Source organism: Molossus molossus, unplaced genomic scaffold, assembly GCF_014108415.1.
Source record: "Molossus molossus isolate mMolMol1 unplaced genomic scaffold, mMolMol1.p scaffold_m16_p_1, whole genome shotgun sequence".
NCBI classification, from domain to species: Eukaryota; Metazoa; Chordata; class Mammalia; order Chiroptera; family Molossidae; genus Molossus; species Molossus molossus.
This window is the reverse complement of record NW_023425344.1, coordinates 35,414,778-35,438,366: the sequence shown is the minus strand read 5'-3', so window position 1 is coordinate 35,438,366 and position 23,589 is coordinate 35,414,778. Positions and strand designations below refer to the sequence as shown.

The window sequence follows — 23,589 nt, the reverse complement described above, 5'->3', positions numbered from 1 at the left end:
TGAGGGTTAAAAAATAAATAAATGAAAAGAATATATATAGAAATTTCAATATACTTAAAAGGCATTAATTGAAAATATACAGTGTTGATATATTTAGTATAATTTCTGATAATTGAGCTATAGAATTAATTACATTTGTGTTAGTTGTGGTGATCATAAACTTTATCAGTGATTTCTATTACGTCCCATAGTAGAGGCTATAGATATATGCATGTAGAGTCAGTTGTTTTATTTATGCTAATAGAAGTGAGGAAAAGTATTTAAAACTCAAATAGTTGTTAGTTTCCACATAAAACCTTAGAAATTTAGATATGCTAATAAGTTTGACATTGGACTGTACTCAACTAATGTTCACAGAATGGCTAAGTAATTTATGGTGAGCAGTAGGGAGCTAAAGTTCACCTTTGCTTAACAAATCCTTTCTAAATTGAAAGGAATAAATGTTATTTAAATAGTCTTTCTGAGGAAACTGCTTAGAAAAGCAGGCTTCAAAAGGGACTTTAGAAGCAATATTTACATTATGGCCATTGCTGTTTTAAATAGAAACAGTTTTTCTCCATTAATGAGTAGGACTGAGCTGCTGTAGATATTTTAATGTAATAGTTTTTAAGTAGTTCATAAACTAGATGTTTCACTATCTTACATACATTATCTCATTTGATTCAAACCCAGTAAGGTTGAATTTCTGAAGTTTACTAAATTATATTTGGAATGCAATTTAAAACACACATCTGCTTTTGATATTTTACCTTCTGACTCAGCACAATTATGACAACATAGGACCTAATTAGACAGTGAAAGGTAGAAAGCCTAGAATGAGATAACATCAAAGATAATCTTCTCATGGGTAAGTATCTGTTATATAAGATAAGCCAGTTCTTTCTCTTTTCTGAGAACAGTAATCTGTTCTTTTCTAATGAGAAATTTTTCTCCATTACTAAGAAAGTTTTATGATGTTTGGCTTTTTTTGTTGTTATTTTGGTAATTCTATAAAAACTAGGTAAAGACCACTTATAATAGCCGAATTTCCCAAGATCACATAAGTTCAATTTTCTTTGTAACTTTTACACATAAATAAACTGTAGTCTAAATGTAATTTACTTATTTGGCAATGTGTTAACAACACCCTGGATTGTTAAAGGTTTCATTCTAGAAATAGAATCATAAATTTCTCTTTGAGGTGTAATTAAATGTTCATGATCTTCAGTTTGCCTCGGACATCTGTGACCCTAGTTAAAATCTTACACTAATTCTTGGTCTTTTTCTTCCTTTGTATTTTTGTGACCCGATCACCTTCTTGCTTAGCAAATGGAAATTCTAGCAGTAAGTGACCTGTCTTAATTTATAGACTACTTATCCATGTCAGACACACCGGTTCTCATTTGTCTGCTTGTGACCTAGCAATGTTTTGTCATGGACCACTACTTTACATAGTGTGTGCTTCGGGTTTGCATAGCCCTGATCTGTGAAACGTGGTCCTATAAACATAATGTGATTTTATAATATGTACAACTAGCATTTGCCTTCTTATAAATTTATAACTAACATCTCCTTTTCAGTTTCTTAATTTTGAAAATCAAAGTGCAAATGTTGATTTCATTAAAATGAGATTCCAGTTTTTTTTTTTTTTTTTTTTTAGAAAAATGAATTCATTTTTAGCTAAGCAGTTATCCAATTTTACTATGCTTTAAAAAGCACTTATTGGTAAATACAGTAAGCTATATATCTTGATGTGGCAAAAGCATATGCATTTGAATTATGAATTTAAAGTTTTAAGTTATGGTGAATCCTTTTTAAAGCATCCTATATATTGCCTGCTTTTAAATTTCTGTCTAATGTGAAAATGTGCTTCACACTAAAAATGAATTATGTAACCAACAATACCTTTGAATTTTTAATCAGTCTTCAAAGCATCTTTCATCAGCTTCACACCATATTAACTTGCTTACTGCAGAAAAATAAATCCAAGACAGTTTTAACATTTTACAAATTTATTGGAAATATGGGGGTCTAGTCAAATACAGAAAGTCACACCTGAATTTAATGCAGTGTCATTTATTTCTAGGAACTGGAGCTCTGCCGAAGGTTATACAAATTGCATTTTCAATTGCTACTTCTGTTCCAAGCCTACTGTAAACTTATCAACCAAGTAAATGCAATAAAAAATGAAGCAGAGGTAAATATTTTGTGTACTAGCATCAGTAACTGATTCTAGAAAGTTAAAATAGACACATACATATATATATTCCTTGTAGGAGAACTTAAATCCAAAATCACCCATAGTGAATCATTTTTTATCAGAATTGTTTTTGAAATGATGTGCTATTTCCAGACCTATCAGTAAATAAGGCAGTAGCTACCCAGCAGTCTTAAAAGGCTCAAGACCTTGAAGGGCCCAGTGGCAACAACAGATTCTCTGTAATCAAAAGCCTGGTAAGCACATCAGTCCAGTAAAGACATTATATCATGACACCTCTAACACCTTGTCCATACATCCTTCTGTGGTCTAGTAACACACAAGAATAAGCACGTCAAAAGTACTTTGAATGTTGAAGAGCGTGTAATGACTATATTCAAAGGTAGTCACTTTTCGTCTTTTTCCCCATTGTCAACCACTGATACTAAAACTGTCACTGGGGAAATGATTTAATCTATTTAAATGGTTAAATTTAAAGAGATACACACATACTGGTTTATAAAAATACACTGGAGAAATAACCTTTTAAAATATAAAACTTTACTTGTCAAAAAATGTTCATGATCCTTCCATTGCAGTAAATGTATTTTTTACTATTCAAGATGAAGTATAGATCACATGTTAAAACCAATAAAATCATATAAGCATTAAGTTACAACCTATTTAAATTTTTTTTTTAATTGATTGACTTTAGAGAAGGAGGAGGAGAAACATCGACTTGTTGTTCCACTTATTTATGTGTGCATTGGTTAAGCCTTGTATGTGTCTTGGCTTAACAGGATGGTGCTCTAATGAACTGAGCTACCCAGCCAAGGCCAACCTATTACTTTATCAAGAGTATTTAGCCCTGGCCAGTTTTGCTCAGTGGTTAAAGTGTCAGCCATGGACTGAAAGGTCTCATGTTCGACTTCTAGCCCCAGTTGTGGGTGTGTGGGGGAGGAAACCAATCAATGGGTCTCTCTTACCTCAATGTTGCTCTCCCTCCCTTCTACTCTATCTAAAAAAAATCAATGAGTATTTAAAGATTATTTGGTGGCTATAATTATTTATCCCTGCTGAATAGAGAACTTAAACTATTAACTGCCCTTAACTAGTAAGTTTAACATTTGAAAATCCTTAAAATACTACCATCCAATCTATCTTCACAACCAATTAAAAGCTCTTTTTGTTGAATATACATTTAGACCCTCTAAGGTGCACTTCCTCGTTGTAGGTCATCAACATGTCAGAGGAGCTTGCCCAGCTGGAGAGTATCCTTAAGGAGGCTGAGTCCGCGTCAGAAAATGAAGAAACTGACATTTCTGAAGCTGCACAAACCACTATAGAAACTGCCATTCATTCTTTAATTGAAACTTTGAAGAATAAGGAATTTATATCAGCTGTAGCACAAGTCAAAGCTTTCAGGTAAAATGTGGAGGGATTTTAAGGAGATGCCTTTATACCAGCAATTTTCAACCGTTTTCATCTCATGGCACACAAACTACTAAAAATCTGCGCACCAAAAAATATATTTTTGCCTGCCAATCTGACCAAAAAAAAGTATAATTTGATTCATGTACACTGGACAGCTATTGTTGTTGGCTGCTGTCATTTCTGTATTTGACAGTCTAAGAGAAAAGAGGTCAGTGCCCCTGGCTAAATAGGTATCGCATGTTTTAAAGATTCTTGCAGCACACCAGTTGAAAATCGATGCTTTATATCTAGACTGGGAGTTTACAGTGATTGCGTTTTGGTTTCCAATTTGATGATTCAAGAGCAGGTCTTTTTGAAAGGAAAACATGATTTTATTCTTTTCCACAGCTATCACTAACCCCAATTTTAGATTTTATTCTCTCAGTGATAAAGTCAGTAATGTATTTGCCCAAATATTAAAACATGCTCAGTGGTTCACAATGAAGTGTTGTTGCATCATGGGTGTTAATTTAAAATGTAATTGTTTGATAGAGTCTCAGGACTTTAAAGTACTGTTGTATTTTCAGATCTCTCTGGCCCAATGATATCTTTGGCAGTTATGAAGATGACCCCGTGCAGACGCTGTTACACATATATTTCCATCACCAGACTCTGGGCCAGACAGGAAGCTTTGCCGTTATAGGCTCTGACCTGGACATGTCAGAAGCCAACTACAGACTGATGGAACTAAATCTAGAAATAAGAGAGTCTCTACGCATGGTGCAATCATACCAACTACTCGCACAGGCCAAACCAATTGGGAATTTGGTGAGCACTGGATTCTGAGGAACTTCAGGCATTTAGAAAATAAACTAAATTGAAGATGATTAAGAATATTAACAAGCACCTTTTATGAACCCTTGCAATTCACTGATAACTTTTTCTGGCAGCATCCACAACCACAGTGGAACTAATGTCAAAATCAAAGCTCTGAAGAAAAAAAAAAAAATCTAATCATTTAAAGGCTGCCAGTACCTCCCACAAACTATGAAGAAGGGATTTTTAAATTACTTAACCTGCGTGAACAGAAAAGGGCTAAAAGTGATGCATACAAGTACATACATTGCTTTCTGGATAAATCAATTGTAAGAATGTTTGCAATAATGGCCTCTAATACTGAGACATTGGAAAGCAGGTGAAATGAGGCTGGTTCATTTTAGCTGAAGGCCTGCAAAGCTGCTTGGACTTCTAGCAGTTGTTAGCATCATCTACCGTTGATGCTTCGTCATCTACATGAAGAACGTCCACTCGGATAGATACATACAAACTTCTTTGCAAAAACCATTGATTTTTCAACATGTGGGATCAGGGTGTGGGTGTTTGGTTTTGTTTTTTAGTCTGTATAAGGAATTATGTGTGCGTGAGCTGGGATGTGTGAACACGTGATAGTCTTATTTTCAAGGTATGGATGTTTGGTGATAACATCTCAGAGCATGCCTGAAAGAGCACTGCAAGATTATTTTTGAAGAAATTTTATTTTATTAGATCTAACTCTTCATAGTGTGTAAATGTTAGAACATTTTAATAATATTTTAAAACTGGGCTTTCCCAGTATTTCAAAAAGAAATAATATATCTGTTAACGTTATTGGAATGCTGCTCAGTTCTCTGATCAGTGCTTGTTACGATTGTTGATAACTAACCAAAGTAGATGCCTGCAGAGACTTTAAATGTAAAATAAAGATGTCTGCTGCCCGTCAGCTATTCTCATTAGAAAAGTTAACTTATTTTACTCCGTAATTATTATAGAAACTGTATAGATTAAAACTAGTATTTTTCTTGTACATTTGTGCATTGCACTGTTATACAAGAATAGGTGTACAAAGCTAAAGAAAACATTGTGGTCATTGATGATAGAATATATGACTTGCAGGCTGTGAAGTCTGCAGAATCTAAGAAGAGATGCAAATGCATTTTTATATGTTTATTCAGGACTCAAATGTTTCACCCGAAAGGAACCTGGGCTGTGGGGGGAAATGAAAGGAAGCCTGAAGACCAACTACCAAAACATGCAATATACTTATCCACTGTCCAAGTCTGCAGCATAACGAACTGAAGTCTGTCCTTTTTTAAACAGCATTTTGTAAAAGAAACGAATGTAGTCCCACAATTCCTCTGATTTGAAAGGAACACCTTGTATTTTTTATATGCATCTCTTATCCACTGTGACTTCTTTTAAACTGGGCTCTGTGATTCCAGAGTTGAGAATGTAGACATGAGATGTTTAGCTTTGCCTTTTCTTGGGGTGGGTGTGGACCCTGCCAGAAATGTAATTATGCTCAAGTGCATTAATTGAAGGCACTGTGCACCCCGTTGGACTGCTGACTATAGCTATGTTACCTGTAAAATTCCGTAACTGGTCACGGCACATTCATAATCACTGTATTTTTTGACCCTGATAAAAACAATTATTTTGATGGTGTTCTGGTACTGTAAGTGGTGTCCTTTAAATTATTTAAGAACATTTGGTTGTGGGGCAGGAAGAGAGGGCTGGTGTCCAGAGACACACATTTTAGATCCTATTTTTCCGCACCCTCCTTCTTGTTAAAATAAAAAGCATTGTAGTTGTTGGTTTGTGTTGTATTTAAGAAAGGATGGATGATTATAGTGTGCCTCATTTAGAAACTTTTCAAATTACCTTCATTATTCTTAAATTTAGTTGTCCATAAAAGGGGAGAATAAAATTAGTTGATTACCCAAATCAAACCTTTAAAACAGTTGAAATTTGCTTTGTTTCTTTATATGTAACTATGTCCATTAATAATGTAATGAAAATGAATACACCTGCAGAAATCAAGATGCAAATGTAAAATCATTAGGACTGTCCTTTGCCATAAACTTCTGCTTCTTTGCTCCTAAACCTCTAAATCCAAACTTTGCACTTATTGACAAAATATATCAAATGTTTAATTTATTAAATACCTTATTTAGTTCTTATCAGAGCCCAGTATTTGCTCATACAACCTTTTCCTTTTGCCCACTAAATTTACAATTTTTAAATAGTTTGTAAAATAATATCAAAGAGATCTGGAAGTTCCTTCATGCTACTTCTAAAATAGAAGGCCAAAGGGTTTTTCCACTATGTAGAAAATAGTTTCTACTTTAGGTGATGTAAAATAACAGGTATGGTTACAACCTACAATCTAAAATTCAGAAAAGTTACACGTTCTCTTGAAACAGACTCACCAATCCGGAGTGAGCCTTCCTCCTTCGGGTCTGTGGGAACTGCTCAGACGCCACACCAGCATAACCTGCGTGGGAAGAAAGAAGAGATTGGAATCAATGTCATTATAATTGTGTTTTACGACTCTTTAAAATTTTTTCAGAGTAATCCACTGTTACTTTAGCAAATGTACAAAATGTGAAGAAAATTAGAATAACTTCTCTCAATACCCAGAGATAACAGTAATTTGCAGTATTTCCTTCTAGCCTCTCAATCTCTCTTGCTCAAAAAAATCGTTTTATGAATTTAAGTGTATGCATACAGCGCCTTCTCGTTGCTAGAATGTTATCACTAACCCACGAAAAAGATGTTTTGTGCCACTTTGTTTAATATCTGAATTCCCCGTAAAACAGTTTGATCCTTGCTTTCCTCAACTGTAAAACAGGGTCAGCTGTTCTATTAGGAAAATTAATGGCAAACAATTTAATTACCCATGTCAATAGCCAATGAATTTCTCACTGCAGATACCCATTGCAAGCATCTTTGTTCCCTCATTCATTCAGCAAATGCTTGAGTGCATGCTCTATACCACTTGCCTTCCATCTGAGTCAAATGAGTTTCTTCTTGTCCCTGCCCTCAACCAAATCAGTAAGAAGTGTCAGAATGAAACACCACCTTCACCAACACCTGGAGTTCTTATCACTCATTACTGACACCGCCACCAGTTTTATCTGAACTTTGCAAGTCTCCTTACTGGTTTACAGGCATCCATTGTACAGCCAGAGTGAGTATTTCTTTTTAAAGGTGAGTGTTTGTCACTGCCCCATGAGTTTTAAAACCTTTCAGTAGATTCTCACTAACAGGAACCTGAGCAAGGTCAAAAACATCTCAGTCTGGGCCTGCCAGTCTCACGTGCCATCATGTCCATCCCTGTCCAGAGTATTCTACCACTAGGCCTTTGCACATGTTAACTTAATCTGGAAAGTTTCTCCTTCCTTGCTTCACCTAATTCAACTCATCTAAGCTTCAGCTCAGCAGAAGTTTGTGTTTTTTAAGCAAACCCTCCCTAACCTACCCAAGTCAGATCCCCTATTTACTACAATTAACTCTTCCATATTAACATGGCAGAACTTCCCTTTTACATGTTTTATGCAGAAATGAATGGCCACCTGTCTCCTACATTAGAAGCTCCATAAAGGCAGAGGCCAAACCCATGTTTTTCTGTAGTATGTGCAGAGCTAACTCAACCGCTGCTGGTTTTCACACACCAATCCCATAAGCAACACCTGGGGTGCTTGTTAAATGCTTTAATGACTCTGTAGGGGCCTAGGAACCTCCACTTTCACAAGCTTCCTCCTAAGTCCCTGTGGATGCAGAGGGTCTTTCCCATTGCTCTAAGGCAGTGGTTGTCAACCTTCCTAATGCCGCGACCCTTTAATACAGTTCCTCATGTTGTGGTGACTCCCAACCATAAAGTTATTTTTTGTTGCTACTTCATAACTAGTTTTGCTACTGTTCTGAATCGCCATCGGAAACGTTTTCCGATGGTCTTAGGCGGCCCCTGGGAAAGGGTCGTTCGACCCACAGGTTGAGAACCGCTGCTAAGGGCTCTGGAGACCTTACTCATTTTAGAATTTTATTCCTTGCATTTGCACACAGGCATCCAAGATGTTAACAGACTCAACTTGTATGGCCCTCTAAGGTAGTAAGAGTTTTGGAAAGATGCATAATTAGCACCTGATTCTTGTTACATGGTTTCTGTAACCATTAAGCCAATAGCCCTCAACTTCATTTTCATTAAAATCCCCTGATGCTCTAGCGTCTAGCAGCTGAAGGACCATCCCCACCAGGAGAGCCCTTGGGGCACCATCCCCCCACCAGGGGAGCTCTGGGAATGGGGCCCCCTAGTTTTGGGTAGGAAGCTATTGGGTGCAGCTAGAAGAGAATCCCTATGTTAGATGGTGGAGACCCTTTTCCACTATGGAGCTGCAAGTCAAGAAGAAAGGCTAAAGCTGTCAACTCGAGAATCTTGAAGTACACTTAGGAGGCCTCATTTTTGTTTTGTTTTCAGAGTTCCCACCTAAAGTTCATGAAGCTATTTAACAACTTGAAGAAGCTGCCCTTAACCCTGTTCCAAGCCCTGTGAAAACGTGATGAATTCAGTTTTGTGCACAGCACGCCTCTCCCCTGCCATCCCAGGAGTGTTACCCACTAGACTAAGGTCACCAGGATGCACCGAAGCTCCCATCCACAGCCACTCGGTTCTCCCTAACTGTCCTATACAGCAAGGATGGCTGCTTCCTCCTCCTGCAGAAGCATTTGTTTTAATGGTTAGTTGGCTTCTCTATTCAGTTCTTATCTTGCTTATAGCTTCAGTCCTAGAGACCCACATAAGCAGTACCTATAAGCACCTCTCAATTTTTCTCAAGCGACTAACATACCTCAGAGCCTAGCTGCTCTATATGCAATGAATGGATATTAATAAAGTGATAGGCCCAGACTATTAGCACAGGGCAAAGCTCTCAACCTTTGTTTTAAAAAAACAATTTTATGCAATTGTTTTGCAATACTTTTATTTAAAGGCTTTGTCAAAAACAGCCTTTCGTGGGAAGGGAGAGGCAGAAAGGAGAAGGGGCAGGAGGAGGAGCTCACTTGTCTGCTCCACTAGCTCGGTTGGCAGGACCGGCTTTTTACGTGCATTTAAATGATATATTTGAAGCTGAAAGTGCTGTCACAGGATAGGCGTTTGCCTTTGCATCTCCCACACAAATCTTGACGATGGGGCCGTTTAGGATCAATGTGGCGAAGTTTTATTGAGCAGGAGCATCTAGTCTGTTTACAACTCTGAAAGATCAAAGTGAGAAGCACATTCAGAAGGTAAACCCTTGGCGATTTCCTAGAACTTCATTTTTTTCTAGTCCATTCAAATACTTGAATGCACTCCAAGGAAGGCCCTGTGCTAAGCTTGTCTGCATCCCTTGTAGCAATGATAGGGTCACGAACAGAGGGTTTTAAACCATTTGTCTTGGTCCCATGCTGCATAGGGTTCAGTTTGGAATGGTTTCTTCTGAAACAGTTTTCTTAAAGGAAGTCTCTTCCTGCACATGAAAGATGGAGAATAAGCAAGCAGGGGAGAGGAGTTCTTTTAAAAAAGAATAAAAAGTATTTAAATAATAAAAAGTATTTTTATTTAATTTTTTTAAATTGTTTTTATTGATTTGTCTTTAGAGAGAGAGGAAGGGAAAGAAACATTAATGTGAGAGAGATACACTGATAGGCTGCCTCCTGCATGTTCCCACCAGGGATCGAGCCTGCAACCCGGCTATGTGCCCCGACCAGGACTCGAAGGAGCTTTCGGTCCATAGGACGATGCTCAATCCACTGAGCCACAATGGCTGGGCAATAAAAGTTTGTTTTTTTTTTTAATGAAAAAAAAAGTAAAGTGCTTTTAAACAGAAAAGTATTGCAAAACAAGGAAAGCTAATGTGCAAGGCTAGTAACTAGCAGCAAGCTATGGCTCAGGCCTGGCGTCAGTGACCTTGCCTCCCCACCCCAACCTACTGGGATGACCTCAAACTGAGGCAGAAGGCAAAGCAGCAACTGCTGAGCCCGCAGCAGGGAGGTTAAGACACCCTACTTTAGAACCTAACCCTACTCTGCCATGATCTCAGTGAGTAAGTTTTCTTTTCTCTCCATCCACCCTGTGGTGATAAGGTTTCCAACATCCAACTTGAGTCAAGTGCATTGATTAGGTTGTTCCAGTTGGTAAGAGGCTCCACTTCCTGGCAAGTTCAGTCCCCTTTCCTCTCAGATAATCTAAGCCCCTCAGCATAGCTCAGTGCTTCGTTAATAGTAAATAAGAAATGTTTCCACTTCACCCCATAAAGCTGGGCAACTTAGATTTACTTTCAAACAAATCGTTCTCCTTCTGCAAGCTCTTGGGCCAAACTGAATGTTAAAACCCCGTGCTTATACTAAATATTTTAACTCGAGTCTATGCTTCATAAGCAGCATCCGGACAAAACAGTCAACTTTTCCCCCACCTCATGTCAGTAGAACAGTATCCTATTTCTCAGTTTTCTTTCGAAACCTGGAGGGCACTGGGAACCTAACCTCTATTCAACAACTACACCAAACCCTCTACCACTACTCGATGCAGACACAAAGTGCAAGCATTTTGCTTACTTGACAGGTGATAGCCTCCACTCGGTAAGGGTTGTAAGACTTCTGACAAGTTCTGCAGAACTGCTTAAAGTAAACCTGTGATGAAAGAAGAAAAACTTAGAGCAAAACCCTCTTGACACATCTGTCAAAAAGATGCCAGTCACGTGGTGTTTCTTACCTTATTAGTGCCCTGGACACACCACACATAGGCACTTTCCCATCGGATGTTGCAGTCCTTGCAGTGATAATAGCCATATTTCTGCTCCAAGAACTGAGCAAAAGGATACCAGAGTTTAACCAACATGACACCCGAATTGTTATCCTTCATTTCAGAAGCTGAGAAGGACCTATTTGGTACTTAAAATTGGTAACTTCATTCAGATAGTGGAAGAAAGTAGGGTCAGGTTCCAATTAGTCTCTACATGCCCTGGCCGGTTTGGGTCAGCGGTTAGAGCATCGGCCTGCGGTCCAGAGAGACCTGGGTTTGGTTCCCACTAAGGGCATGTACCTCGGTTGCAGTTTGTCCCCAGCCCTGGTTGGGTCATGTGGGTGGCAGCCACTCGTTGTGTCCCTTTCACATCGATGTTTCTCTCTCCCAGTCTATCTGAACAAAAAATGGAAAAATGTCTTTGGGTGAGGATAAAAATCTTAAAAAAAAAAAAAAAATTAGTCTCTACAAGGTAGTAAAATTAGGTGATCTAATAGCCTAAATAAGATAAGCAAACATGAGCCCAAGAAAGTTTATATACCAGATTAATTTAGTTTCTAAAGCAAATTGGTTGACTACTGAGTAGGTGTTTTCTCAGGCAAGGGAAAAGCCAAACACCCAGGGTTCTCACCCCTCGAGGTTCTTTAGGGAGGCCGCTACAACCGGATAGAGTCTGACTTTAGAACACGTGTAGAAGTGGCTAAGCTGAAGAAAAGGAATAAGCCTCTCTGCACTCTGAAGTACTTGAAGGTGTTTGTTCACCCAAGAGTAAGTTCTCTATGCTGCTAGTGCAGTTTCCACCAAACAGCAGCGTGAGGAATCCAAATGGTGGAGAAGCCAGAATTCACGTGTAACATGAACACAAGTAGTAGTCCCTTCTTAAGCTGTCTTCCCTCCCGGTGAGAAACCAGTTGCAAACAAGTTTTTGGAGTTAGGGCTTTACACGTGCCAGGAACTTGGGAGAGCAGGCAGAGCAATTTCACAGGTGAGCAGACTCAAGTCCAGGAAGGTTAAGATGGCACAGAGCTTGTGTGCCACTTGATTGATTCACTCCTCCTCTCCTTCCCACCCCCTCGCAGCTCCAACAGCCCTGGGGTGGCACGGAAGGGGCCCAAGGACTCCCTGCCTTCCCACTGCTCTGGGTCAGATCTGTGCTCAGTGCACTGGAGACCTTTGGGGTTCAGCTCACGTGAGCTGGCCCTCCAAGCCTGCCACACACAACAGCCCGAATGCTTCAGCACTAGTATGTTTCTGAGTAGAGGTGCTTTTTAGGGGCAAGGAAAGATCCTAAGGCACTACAGTAGCTCTAGCTTCCAGTAGAAACTTTGGAAATCCCAGAGCATCAGTTAGGGGCAAGCTGACCAGCGACCCAGTAGTTGACCCTTGTGGCTTTTGCCACATTAAATTCGGAAAAGTGAGATCCTTGGGAATCATTTCTCCTGCCAACGAGCCCACCTGATGTTCAGCTGAGTACCCATTCTAGATCGTCCACGCTGGACAACAAACATGCGCAGAATACGAAGGTTGAAAGGGTGTCTCTCGCCAACCTTAGTGCTGATATTTTCAAATGCCGTAAACAGCCTACAATTAATTTTACTGTTGGAGAAGGACACGGGCTTCTGCCCCCGGCGGATGAAAGGCACACAGACGGTCCCTGCGCCTAAGGAAGCCTGGAGCCTCCCTGCCTCCGGAGCAGCGACAGGGCCAGGCAGGGACCCGCCCCCGGAGGAGACGCACACCGCGGGGCGCCCCTGGCCGGCTCCCCGGCCGCTCGGGCCTCACCTGGAAGCGCAGACGTTCCTTGCCCGCCTCCGGGCTCTGCGGCGACGACCTCTCGCCCTCGGCGTCCTGGGAACCCCCCACCGGCGGCGGCTGTTCCGGGCTCCCGGGCGCGCCCCGCGGGGCAGCCTCGTCTCCCCGGGCCTCCCGCGACGACGGCTCGGGCCCGTCCACCGGCTGCTCCCTACTCGTCCGCGCCGCGACCCGGTCCTTGGCCGCCTCCGGGGACAGCGGCCGTTGGGGCGCCCTCCTCGCCGACCTCTCTCCCTGCTCGGGTCCCCGGGGGCTCGGGGGCGGCGGCGCTCGCTCTCCCTCCGGCGCCCCGGGCCGCGGCTCGCCCGCCGTGGCCTCAGCTCCTTCCAGGAAGGTGGTGAGACGGCGGGAGACCACGGGCGAGTACACCGCGACGGTGCGCGGGAAGCGCAGGGGCCGCGGCCCGCCGCTCGGGGGGCTGCCCTGCGCCGGGCCCGGGCGGGCGGGCTGCGGGGATGCGGCGCCGCCCGCCTCGCGCTCGGGGCCCGGGCTGGCCGGGGGGCCGGGGTCGCGGGGCCTGCGCGGCAGCGTGCGCCGCCCCAGCGAGCACTGCACCGCCGCGTCCCGGCGCGGGTTCACCTGCACCGCCACGTCCCGGCTGCCGGCCCTGCGGGGCCGCGGGGCCAGGCTGGGGCTCACCTGCGACAGGAGGGCCATGAGTTGCGTCCGCTGGTAGTTGTCGAAGTACTCAGCGGCCATCAGCTGCCCGTAGCCCGGGAAGGACGACGGGGCGGCCCCGGCCGAGGAGGACGACGCGGGAGGGTGGTCCCCGCCGCGCAGCCGCCAGCCGCCCGCGCCCGCCAAGCCCTTGCCCCTGGCGGGCGGGTAGAGATAGGGGTACGGGTAGGCGGCGCACGCCGGGTACATGTAACCGTCCAGCACCTCGTCCCCCAGGGAAGCCATAAGCGCAGCCCCAGCCGCTCGGGTCTGGCCCCGCGCCCTAAATAGGCGGCCCTGCGGGGGCGGCTCGGAGCCCGCCTACCGCCGCGCCCTTCCCGCCGCGCTGCCCCGCGGCCCCGCCGGGAGGGCCGGTCCCTGACCGCCTCGGTGCGGCACTTTTCCACACCCAGAGGTCCGTACAGATACTCCTGGAAGTTCTGAAAACAGGCTGTCTTTGCGATGCGCGAATTGATTTGTAAGTGAACGTGTCCAAGCGACAAGAACTATCACCTGGATGAGCTGAGCCAGGTGGTCCCCATACCTTGATTGTCCCAGGTGTCTGCACCGCCCAGGAAGCTGACGCGAGGCTGGGTGCCCCTAGCTAGTGAGCAAAAATGCCAAGGTTTAAGGAACTGCTTTGGTTGGGTTACCTATGATCTCAGGTTATAGGTTAGTTAATTATCTCAGAGCTGCTGGGAGAAGTCGACCCATGGAACCCTTCCAGTAAATGTAGAGGGAAAGCACTCTAGGACCCCCTACCCTGGCTAATTGTCTTTCCCCTGGAGCACGGGCTCTCACCCCCACGCTTCTCCCACCTCAAAGCGGACCTCGTACTCTGAGTACCACGAGGTACTAATGACTACTCTTTGGGGTGGAAAGTAGTTGTACAAATTCTCCTAATCCAATCATCCCGCCAAAAGATAGATTGATTTGGGGTGTGTTAAGGTACATGCAGAAGACCAAGTCAGTCCCTAATTGAAAAGAAAATGCTTTGTTCACCAGAAAAATGTTGTCTGTTCATCACCAATAGATACCAGATCAAGTAATCAAATATGTTCATATATTTTTCCTATTTGAAACAGGGTTGACACTAAAATACTATATTCATTGTTTAATTGACCTGTTTTGTGATTTTTCTAAATACAGGTCAAATTGCAACATTATCAAGTATTCATTAGTTGAACTAGCACACTTTTTTTTTTTTTTAACAATTACATTAAACTTGGTTATGCTTTACAAATATAGCTTGTTTTTCCTCATATAAGATAATGCACTAATTCTACATTTCCAAAGCCCTGTTTTCTAAGAGTTTACATCTTTGACACAGTCATAGAAATTGGTTAACAGTTAAAACCAAATAGAATATTTTACTTGTTCAGGTGTCACTTTAGAGTCCCAGGTGCGAGTTATAATACGACATTGATTTGTAATCTGTGAAAACGCTTGGTTAATATACCAAGGCAACCTTACAATGGGAAGATCAAAACTGTTACAAGTATAATATTGTGAACCAATTGTGATCCTTTATGTAAACCATATACACTACCACAGGCTATAAATATGAAGTAATACTTCAGCAAGATGGAAGCTCCTGTGTATCTCCATGTTTAGAGAGAAGTCTGAGTGGTTTCCATCATAATTAAGTTATCTGTTTTCACTGTGCCATAGGATGTGTCTGCCATTTCCTCTTCTTTTAGTTTCTTATAAGAAATATCTGTGTCTTCATCTTCATCTAGAGGATCTTGCTTGTGCAGTATTTCACTTCCATACATTTTATATATTAACACAAAAATCCCTGCTTCTGCAGACTGGAAAAGGGCATAGAGCAAGGGAAACATGTACATACTTCCTATGAACCGTGGGGGAAAGGCCAGTTTGAGAATGGCAGTGCAGAGCTGCACATTCTGGCTACCTGTCTCCAGGCACACAGTCCTCTTGCAGTTGGGTGGGAGATGGAAGAGCGTAGCTAAACCGTAGCCTGAGGCGTAGCCTGCTAAAGGCATAACAATCGCTACCATGTAAACAGTTGCAGGAATACTTGCCAGCAGTTCAGGTCCTAACATGGTGCCAGTCATTATGAAAAGGATCACCAGCGTCACTAGCAGAGACCACAGGGAAACCTAGTGATAAAAAAAAAAATGGATAAACCATCAAAAACAAGATAGGTGAAGACGAATTCAAGCAAGGGAATCCTAGGATCTTGGAAAAAGAAACCTATCTAGTCTGACCTCCCACACAAAACGGAGATCTTCGCCGTGGAGTCTTTGACAGAGTATTCCTGGGATGGGCAGGTCACCTCGTCAGGAGGCTTCTGACCCACACTGCACGGCTCTAATTGTCTGGAGGCCTGTTCTTCTGTCTAGTGATAATTTGCCTTCTATAACTGCAAGCCGTTGTTATGGATAGGCCCTCAGAAACAACCTAGACCTGATACTCCTCCTGCAAACAGCCTTCAAAAGTTTACAAAGGTTATGTGGGGAAGGTACTCTTCCCCAGGCAGACTGTCCCCGGGCTTTCAGCCTCCATCCTGTACCTCTGTTTTGGAGTTCCGACTGCTGAATTTTGCATGTGTTGAATTCGTGAATGTGCCTCTTAACGGAGCAGTTAGAATTGAGCCCAATACCCTACATATGGTCTGATGGAGAGAGCGGACAAATGGACATGACTTTCCCTGAACACGTGTTTTTCATAAGAAATTAGTTCTGGTTTCACACATGAGATAACAGGCTATTAAAATGTATGAAACCTAGTGTGTGATTTTTTTCACCTTCAACATACTTTCTACCTCTGAGAATTGTTAGCAATATCATAACAATTGCTAAGTCTTGTAAGGGGAAACAATGTAAACATAAGATGTGAGGTATTCGCTGCAATTTTGCGATTCCCCCTTTTTCATCTGTTCATGAGAAACCTCCCACCTGTAAGTCTCTAGTGATGCTTACGGATTATTATAGTAGATGGATTTTCAATATAAAACAACTGACTGTATACAACATTGTGTCATCTTGACTGGTACATTTCACTCATTCAAGTAAGACAGACTGTGTAAATAGCAAGGAAGAAACCTAAAAATTCCTCTCCTAGTTTTTCAGATTGGCAGTTAGGTTGTTTTTCTAAATGGAGTTGGGGGTGTCGGTGAGGAAGACTACAGATCCAGAAGAACAGTTAAAGTGCTGTTTCCGGTTCCCTGGACATCTGGGGGGGAACCCTTTAGGGGTGTGTGGGATTGGCATATATAGTACTTTATACTCTATAAAATATTAGTTAAAATTTATCTGGGCTGGTTAAAAAGTCTGCCCAATAGGATGCTGAATAATTACTATATAAAGTACCCATGCTACCTATGTACAATTGGCAGAAGCCAAATTATTATAAAAGAAAACTTTTCTTGTATTAAGTTTCTAAGGGTGTTCACATCAAAAGCCTTGACAGAAAATCTGATTTTTATTTTTTTATCCTCACCCGAGGATATGTTTGCATTTATCTTCAGATAGAGCTGGGGGGAGAGAGGGAGGAAGAGAGAGAAACATCGATGTGATGGCTGCCACCCACACAACCCCAACCAGGGCCGGGGACAAACTGCAACCAAGGTACGTGCCCCCGCGGGAACTGAACCCAGGTCTCTCTGGTCTGCAGGCAGATGCTCTTACCACTGTGCCAAATCAGCCAGGGTTCCAAAGTTTCCTTTGCACTCATTTAAATCATTCAGGTGACCACTGGCATTGAATGTTCATTTTAAAGTGTTTGCAAAAGTATAAAAATGTGCATATCCTATGAGTGTGCTGGTTAAGGAATAGGGATAAGTTCAGTTTAAACTCAGCCCATCTTACTGAATTGTGTATTACTTAAACATTATGTTTTAGCATGGAAATAACTTATTTGATTGACTTTCTCTTAGAATCCTAAGGTTTTATAGTAAATGTCATCATATTAATAGCATTAGCTCAATAATTAAGCTTAATATGTTTTTAATTTATCTCCAGGTTATTCATTGATATATTAAGAATATTCAACATATATGTATATTTACATGTACATATATATTTATTATATTCAGAACATGTGTTTATTATAGAACACAATTTTTTTTACTCAAGGCTGAATATATGTACAAAAGAGAACCCTCTATTTTTCACATTAATATAAGTTAGCCCCTCTGTGTAATCAGATTACTTTGGGAAATAAATTAATATAAATAAAACACAAAAGATTATGTCTTATTAAATCTAAATAGTCAAAACATTGGAGTGACTCTTTTTCTGGTCTAAATGAATTTGCATGTACATTTTACAGTAATTAGTTCTGTATTTACTACTATGTTTGTTTTCAAAGAAAGTTTAATTTACAAATATTTAAATGTTTCCCCCAGTCACCTGTTATAAAGTCTCTCCTGCTACAGAAAGCACCAGATTTTTTAAAGCAATATTGGAAATAGTAGAAATGCGCATCCTTTCACTACGTTTAGAGACCATATGAGCCCTGGCCGGTTTGGCTCAGCGGTTAGAGCATCGGCCTACGGTCTGGAGACCATATGAAATACTGTAATGAGAAAGGAAAAAGGAAACACAAATTTGGTAATGGCAATATAGTCTGCATTATTTATCCACAACCTAATTTTATTTTGTGCTTTAAAGTTCATATTTTGTGCATTCTATTACATTGCCATGATGTAATTTTTAAACTACTTTTGGTCTAATTAGTATCAACTTATTTTTAGAAAATTAATAAAACATTTTAAAGTAACTGTCAATAGAGTCTCTCAGAATTAGAGTTTCACCTTTAAAAAAATAAAGTATTTCTAAAATACTGTACAAATTCTATTAAAATAATTTGAGTTCACCTGCTTGTTTTGTAATACATGAGCTGTTAATGGAAAATATTTCCATTTTATGCACTGCTATCTATTTCCCACGGGATGTTTACTCTTATGAGTACTGAGTTCTCTTGTGCTGATTTTAATTACTCTGTTTTTGTTTGGGGGGGGCACGTGCCCTTAGCGAGAACTGAACCCAGGACTCTCTGGTCGGAAGGCCAATGCTCCAACTGCTGAGCCAGACCAGCCAGGGCACTCTGTCTTGATTAAAGCTATAATTTTTGAAATTTGAAAAGGTGAAAGTTATCTTTATGGCATAAAGTCTTTTTTCTTAAGTTCATCCATGCAAGGGCTGCCACATTCTTTTCTTTCTTACCCATCTTTCCCAAACTTCCTAGAATTTCAGCTGGGGTTCAGAGACCAAGGACTCTTTAAGTCTGCCAAAAATGTAAAGGGAAGAGTGACTTACCTTCACAATGTAGTCAGCCACCCGGTTGTATTTGTAGCGAATGAAGACGCCCAACCCAATTGGGATGAGAGTGCTGCAGAGAGTCAAGGTGACTGCCCCTAGGGGTAGTAACTGCACCAGAGGGGTGTTGATCCAAGCCCGGCTGTAGATCCACAGACACAGGGGCATCAAGACCAGGGCCAGGAGTGTGGAGGAGATAGTCATGATGATGCTGCAGAAAAGAGAAGGAACAGAAGTCAGAATGGGCTTTGAGCCAAAGGGCCTGTCTTGTACATGGATAACCCTCTATCTTACACATTAGGTAGAGGGTAAAGGGGGACACAGCTTGAGGTCTGGGAAGAACCTACTTCATCCAGGTGAGTGCCAAGAGAGCTGCATGTTCAAGTTCAACTGAAACATGAACCCCAGGCAGGGAAAAAACAAAACCAAACCAAACTCCTTAGTACTGCAGCCCCTGGCTTTGTAAAGCCTATGAAACTGGCTACAGTCTGGATGATTTTGAGGGCAAGAAACATTCTGTTCTTTTTTTAAGCCTTCAAAACACCTGTTAGATACATCAAGCTGCTGAATACTACTTGTTGGATTGAACTCAATTACACTGTCCTCTGTGAAATTACTCTGTTGTACATTTCCGGGGAGTCCTGGCTTCTTCGGGCTTCCCAGGTCTCTTTGTCACCGACAGCCCACCCCTCGGGGAGGACGGCGAGAGGGCTTTGGAGGAAACCCCAAGACCCTTACAGCAGCTGTGTCCCAGCCTAGATCTTTCCCCCACAATACGACCTCTTCACCTCTGCCTTGACTTCCAACGCCCGGGCGTCAACATATCCCTCTACCCGCTCTACCCGGCCGAGCCTCATCTAACCGCCCCTCTCCTAGGTCTCGCACCCTCGTTGGCTGGGATGAGAAAGATGCCTAAGGGACGCAGCCCCGTACCTGAGGTTCATGTCGCCGTCAACCAGCAGGGACATGAGGTTGGAGAGGTTCCCGCCGGGACAGCAGCCGCACAGGAGCACCGCCACGGCGGCCACCTCGTCCAGCGAGAAGATGAGCGCCAGCAGGAAGGCCAGCAGCGGCAGGAAGCCGAACTGGCAGAGCGCGGCCAGCAGCGCGCCCACGGGCCGCCGGACGTGCGCCCCGAAGTGGTTCACGTCCACGGTGCAGCCCAGCCCCAGCATGGTGATGCACAGGGCGGCGCCCACGAACACGTTCAGCCCGTGGCTCAGCGGCGTGTCCCAGAACGGGGGCTCGTGGGGGCCCCAGGGCCGAGGGGATGGGGAAGCGCCCAGGCTGGTCGTGGGCTCCAGAGTCGGAGTGGGGCCGGGGCCGAAGCTGACGCTGGGATCCGGCCCGAGGCTGAGCGCGGGGCCGGGGCCGGGGCCGGCGCTGGAGGCGGGACCGACAGGGAAGTCCGGGCCGGGGCTCAGGATGCTGTCATTGGGCGACAGGGTGTAGTTGTCCGGCTGCAGGAAGGACGGGGTGAAGAGCAGAGTGGTATTGTCGCCGTCGTCCATGGCGCTGTCGTCGGGAGGCTGCAGGTTGGCTCCTGCCCGCGCTGTGGATTTCTGTCCCCCCCACCGCGCGCCTCCCTCCGTCCTTCGGTCGCCGCCGCCGTCTGTCAGTCTGTCAGTCCGTCCGTTTCCAAGCTCAGCTGCGCGCCGCTGACGTCTCCGCGGCGTCGGGTGCGGCGGGTCGGTCTTCGGCTCGGCCCAGGTTCGGCCGACGCCCGCCGGCTGGCACTTAAGAGAGCGCAGCCCCCGAGGGTGAACCCAATCGCTGCGCCCCCGCGCCTGGCAGGCCCCGCCTCGCCTCCGAGTCCCCTCCTTTTAATCACCAGTAAGTGGTTCTGTTAGAGTGTAGCCAGGGGCGGAACAAAGACCTGACAAAGGACAAGAAGAAGAAAAAACCGTGCCTGGCTGCTGATCAAGTTCTCTGATGTGCTCTGCCTCTTTGATAATGAAATCTGGAGACCCAGGCACATAGGCAAAGGGGTGGGGGAGTTATCTACGCACGCACATAAAATAGCCTGCAACCCTAACATCAGGAGGGAGGCCTGACAACATGAGCGATTCTCTGGTAGGAAGACACATTCCTTATCTGGCTTTAATTTGCAGACATATAATATTTAGTAACCATACTGGCGGTTTTTTGAGCCAGGTCTTATGCAAATGCGAATGCATTATTTCATTTGGTTGTCACAGCAGAGCCCTGGGAGAGATACTATTAGGTCCACTTTCACATACAAGGAATCTGAGGCACAGAGAAGGGAAGTCTGCCTCATCCAACAAACCCACAAGCACCTGACTGAACGCGGATAGTGGTATGTTAGCAAAGAGTGCAGTGGAGAGCTCGGCTCAGAAAAGGCTCTGTGAAAAAAATGTGGATTTTGTACATTATTGGCAGATGGGGAGAGGATTTCAGTGGTCATAGATTTATGAAGAGAATAGCACTAGGATTAAAGACTGGAAAGAAATAAAGTGGTGAGATTCTCAGCTTCAGACAGATATTATTCCCCAAACAAATCAAATTCTGAGTTCTTGGGAATGGAGACTGAATGACTTTAAGTTAGTTAGTAGGTGCACCCATCTACAAAGGGAAGGGACCTCTCTGCATACCAAGGAGACAGCCATTTGTGAAGCCTCTGGCTATCTGGAATAACCATAAAGTGACAGCCTGAGTTGGGAAAGCCAAGGATCAGGGGTTAGTCTGGGTGGGCTGAGATCCTAGAGCGAATTTTTCCTGTTGGGTACTTGTTCCTACCTCCTCTTCTGACACCAGAGGAGCCTGAGTGACTTCCGTTTCTCAGTGGTGGACTGAGCCCATGTGTTTATAATTTCTCCATTCCAAATCTCCTGAAATTGACAGAGAATATGAAAAATAAGACAAAATTCACAACATATTGCATTCTCAATCCCCACTAATTTATTTCTTCTCCACTAGACCATAATTTCTATGATAGTGCTTCTGCAGGTATTTAGGAAAATGACATACCTCATACTTTTCCAAAACACTAAGCCCAAGAAAACAACCAAAATAAGTTTTCACTTAGCCTTATGTAAGCAAAAGAAACATACTCAGATATACAATGAAACATGCTACCCATGCTACTTTCCATGCGGGAGTAGATCCAGGGAGACGCGGAGAAACAGAGGTGATAAGGAGGAAGTGCTGCTGAGCCACAGGGTGAGGTGAGCCGAGAACTCAATGGCCGAGGGTGAGCAGAGGATGAACAGAGGATGAACAGAGCCTGGCGTTGCAGGCACCACTTCTATTTCTCCCTCCTTGTGTTAATGATATTACAATCCATAATAAAATTAAATAAGCAGCAATTAGAGGCAGACCGACTCATCCAACTAGCTTCTCTCAAGGTCTGGGGAGGGACTTGGGAGGTGTTTGTGCAATGGGTGAAGAGTCGAAAGCAGAAAGGGATGGGCTTGGTTGGTAAATCAGCAGGATACTACACGGGCAGTCATGAGGCTTCTTGGGGCCAGCAGACCTGTTTTCTCTCCTACGGATGTGGTTATTGTCAACTTAAAGAAAGCAGATGTTCTTGCCTCCCCTCTACTTTCTGATCTCCTTCACTATTTAGCAGAAACCCACAGTTAGGGAACAGATCCTTCTCCAGGTGAGGTGATGTTGGTGGACTGCTTGGGTCACTTAGCTTTCTCGATTGCCTTCCCTTTACTCTGGGCCACCCAGAAGGGAGAGAATGAATAGGAGAGACGACAGCATAGCACTTGGAAAATACGCTATTTGGAGGAAAGTTAATGTAGAGCCTTGTTGCACATCAAATAGCAAATCTAATTGCAGATCAATTAAAGAGTTAATTATAATAATGAGAACGCAACAAAATAGTGCAGGAAAATATTGGCTAGTATTTATCTCATTTTTGGATAGGGAAAATCTTTCTAAACACAAAAGTAACAGAAGAAATCATAATGGAAGCTCAGTAAATGTGGTTACATAAAAATTTTAAACTTTGGTATAGTATAAAGAACATTGAAAAAATTAAGAGCAAATTACAAAAAGACAAACAAATTGCATCATATTGAAACCGAAAGCTAAGATCATTAATTTATAAAACAGTTTTACAAATTAATAAGAACAAGCAACACTCTAGGAAAAAAAGCAAATGATATGAATAGATACACAAGATCACAAAAAGGAATACAAGTATACTTACAAAAATATTCACACTCATTTGTGACCAAAGAAATTAAACTGAAGCAATTATATGTCATTGGTTCGCTATTGGAAAAGTTTAAATAAATTATATTATAGTATGGTGGCAAGAATACCATCAACTGGATACTCTCTTCCTGTTAGTGGTATATCCTCTCTGGAAGATAACTTGGTAGTAGATAACAGCCCTGTGACCCATTTCTTCTATTTCTAGGTGTTTATCCTAAGGTATTTATCCATCAGGGAATAAAAACTAATAGAGCTACACTGAATGTCTGCTAGGTACTGGAAAATCCTCTAAGCTTTGAATCATTGATCATCTCATCTAATTCTTACAGTAAGCTTAACGAGGTTAGAAATTTGCCCAGTCACCCCCTTGTAAGGAGAGAACCAGAATTCAGACCCAAGCTTTGGGATCCAAAGCCTGTATTCCTAAACGAGATGTGATGTGGTTAAATAAATGAGACTGCACT

The 23,589-nt window shown here is 42.9% G+C and overlaps 3 protein-coding genes across 16 annotated transcripts in view; 1 reads left to right on the top strand and 2 right to left on the bottom strand.

The window, feature by feature from the left end:
• Nucleotides 1-6,234, top strand: part of FRYL (FRY like transcription coactivator) — a 273,487-nt gene extending 267,253 nt beyond the window's left edge. For 10 of the 14 annotated variants that reach the window (XM_036257496.1, XM_036257530.1, XM_036257453.1 and 7 more), the window contains 4 exons: nucleotides 1,306-1,323; nucleotides 2,066-2,176; nucleotides 3,411-3,601; nucleotides 4,177-4,598. In XM_036257496.1, the coding sequence (XP_036113389.1) occupies nucleotides 1,306-1,323; nucleotides 2,066-2,176; nucleotides 3,411-3,601; nucleotides 4,177-4,435 (579 nt within the window). In that variant the 3' untranslated portion in view covers nucleotides 4,436-4,598. The other 4 variants (XM_036257487.1, XM_036257478.1, XM_036257468.1 and 1 more) reach the window with 3 other exon arrangements.
• A 600-nt stretch (nucleotides 6,235-6,834) lies between these two features.
• Nucleotides 6,835-13,913, bottom strand: ZAR1 (zygote arrest 1). The gene is made up of 5 exons (XM_036257571.1): nucleotides 12,966-13,913; nucleotides 11,154-11,246; nucleotides 10,997-11,071; nucleotides 9,464-9,655; nucleotides 6,835-6,899 (listed from the first exon to the last, which is right to left on the bottom strand). The coding sequence occupies exons 1-4, from the start codon at nucleotides 13,896-13,898 to the stop codon at nucleotides 9,512-9,514; spliced, it is 1,245 nt and encodes a 414-aa protein (XP_036113464.1). The 5' UTR covers nucleotides 13,899-13,913; the 3' UTR covers nucleotides 6,835-6,899; nucleotides 9,464-9,511.
• Nucleotides 13,914-14,928: 1,015 nt separating this feature from the next.
• Nucleotides 14,929-20,477, bottom strand: SLC10A4 (solute carrier family 10 member 4). The gene is made up of 3 exons (XM_036257560.1): nucleotides 19,871-20,477; nucleotides 18,938-19,148; nucleotides 14,929-15,775 (listed from the first exon to the last, which is right to left on the bottom strand). Exons 1-3 carry the CDS (start codon nucleotides 20,446-20,448, stop codon nucleotides 15,263-15,265), a joined length of 1,302 nt encoding a protein of 433 aa, XP_036113453.1. The 5' UTR covers nucleotides 20,449-20,477; the 3' UTR covers nucleotides 14,929-15,262.
• Between the last annotated feature and the right edge of the window lie 3,112 nt (nucleotides 20,478-23,589).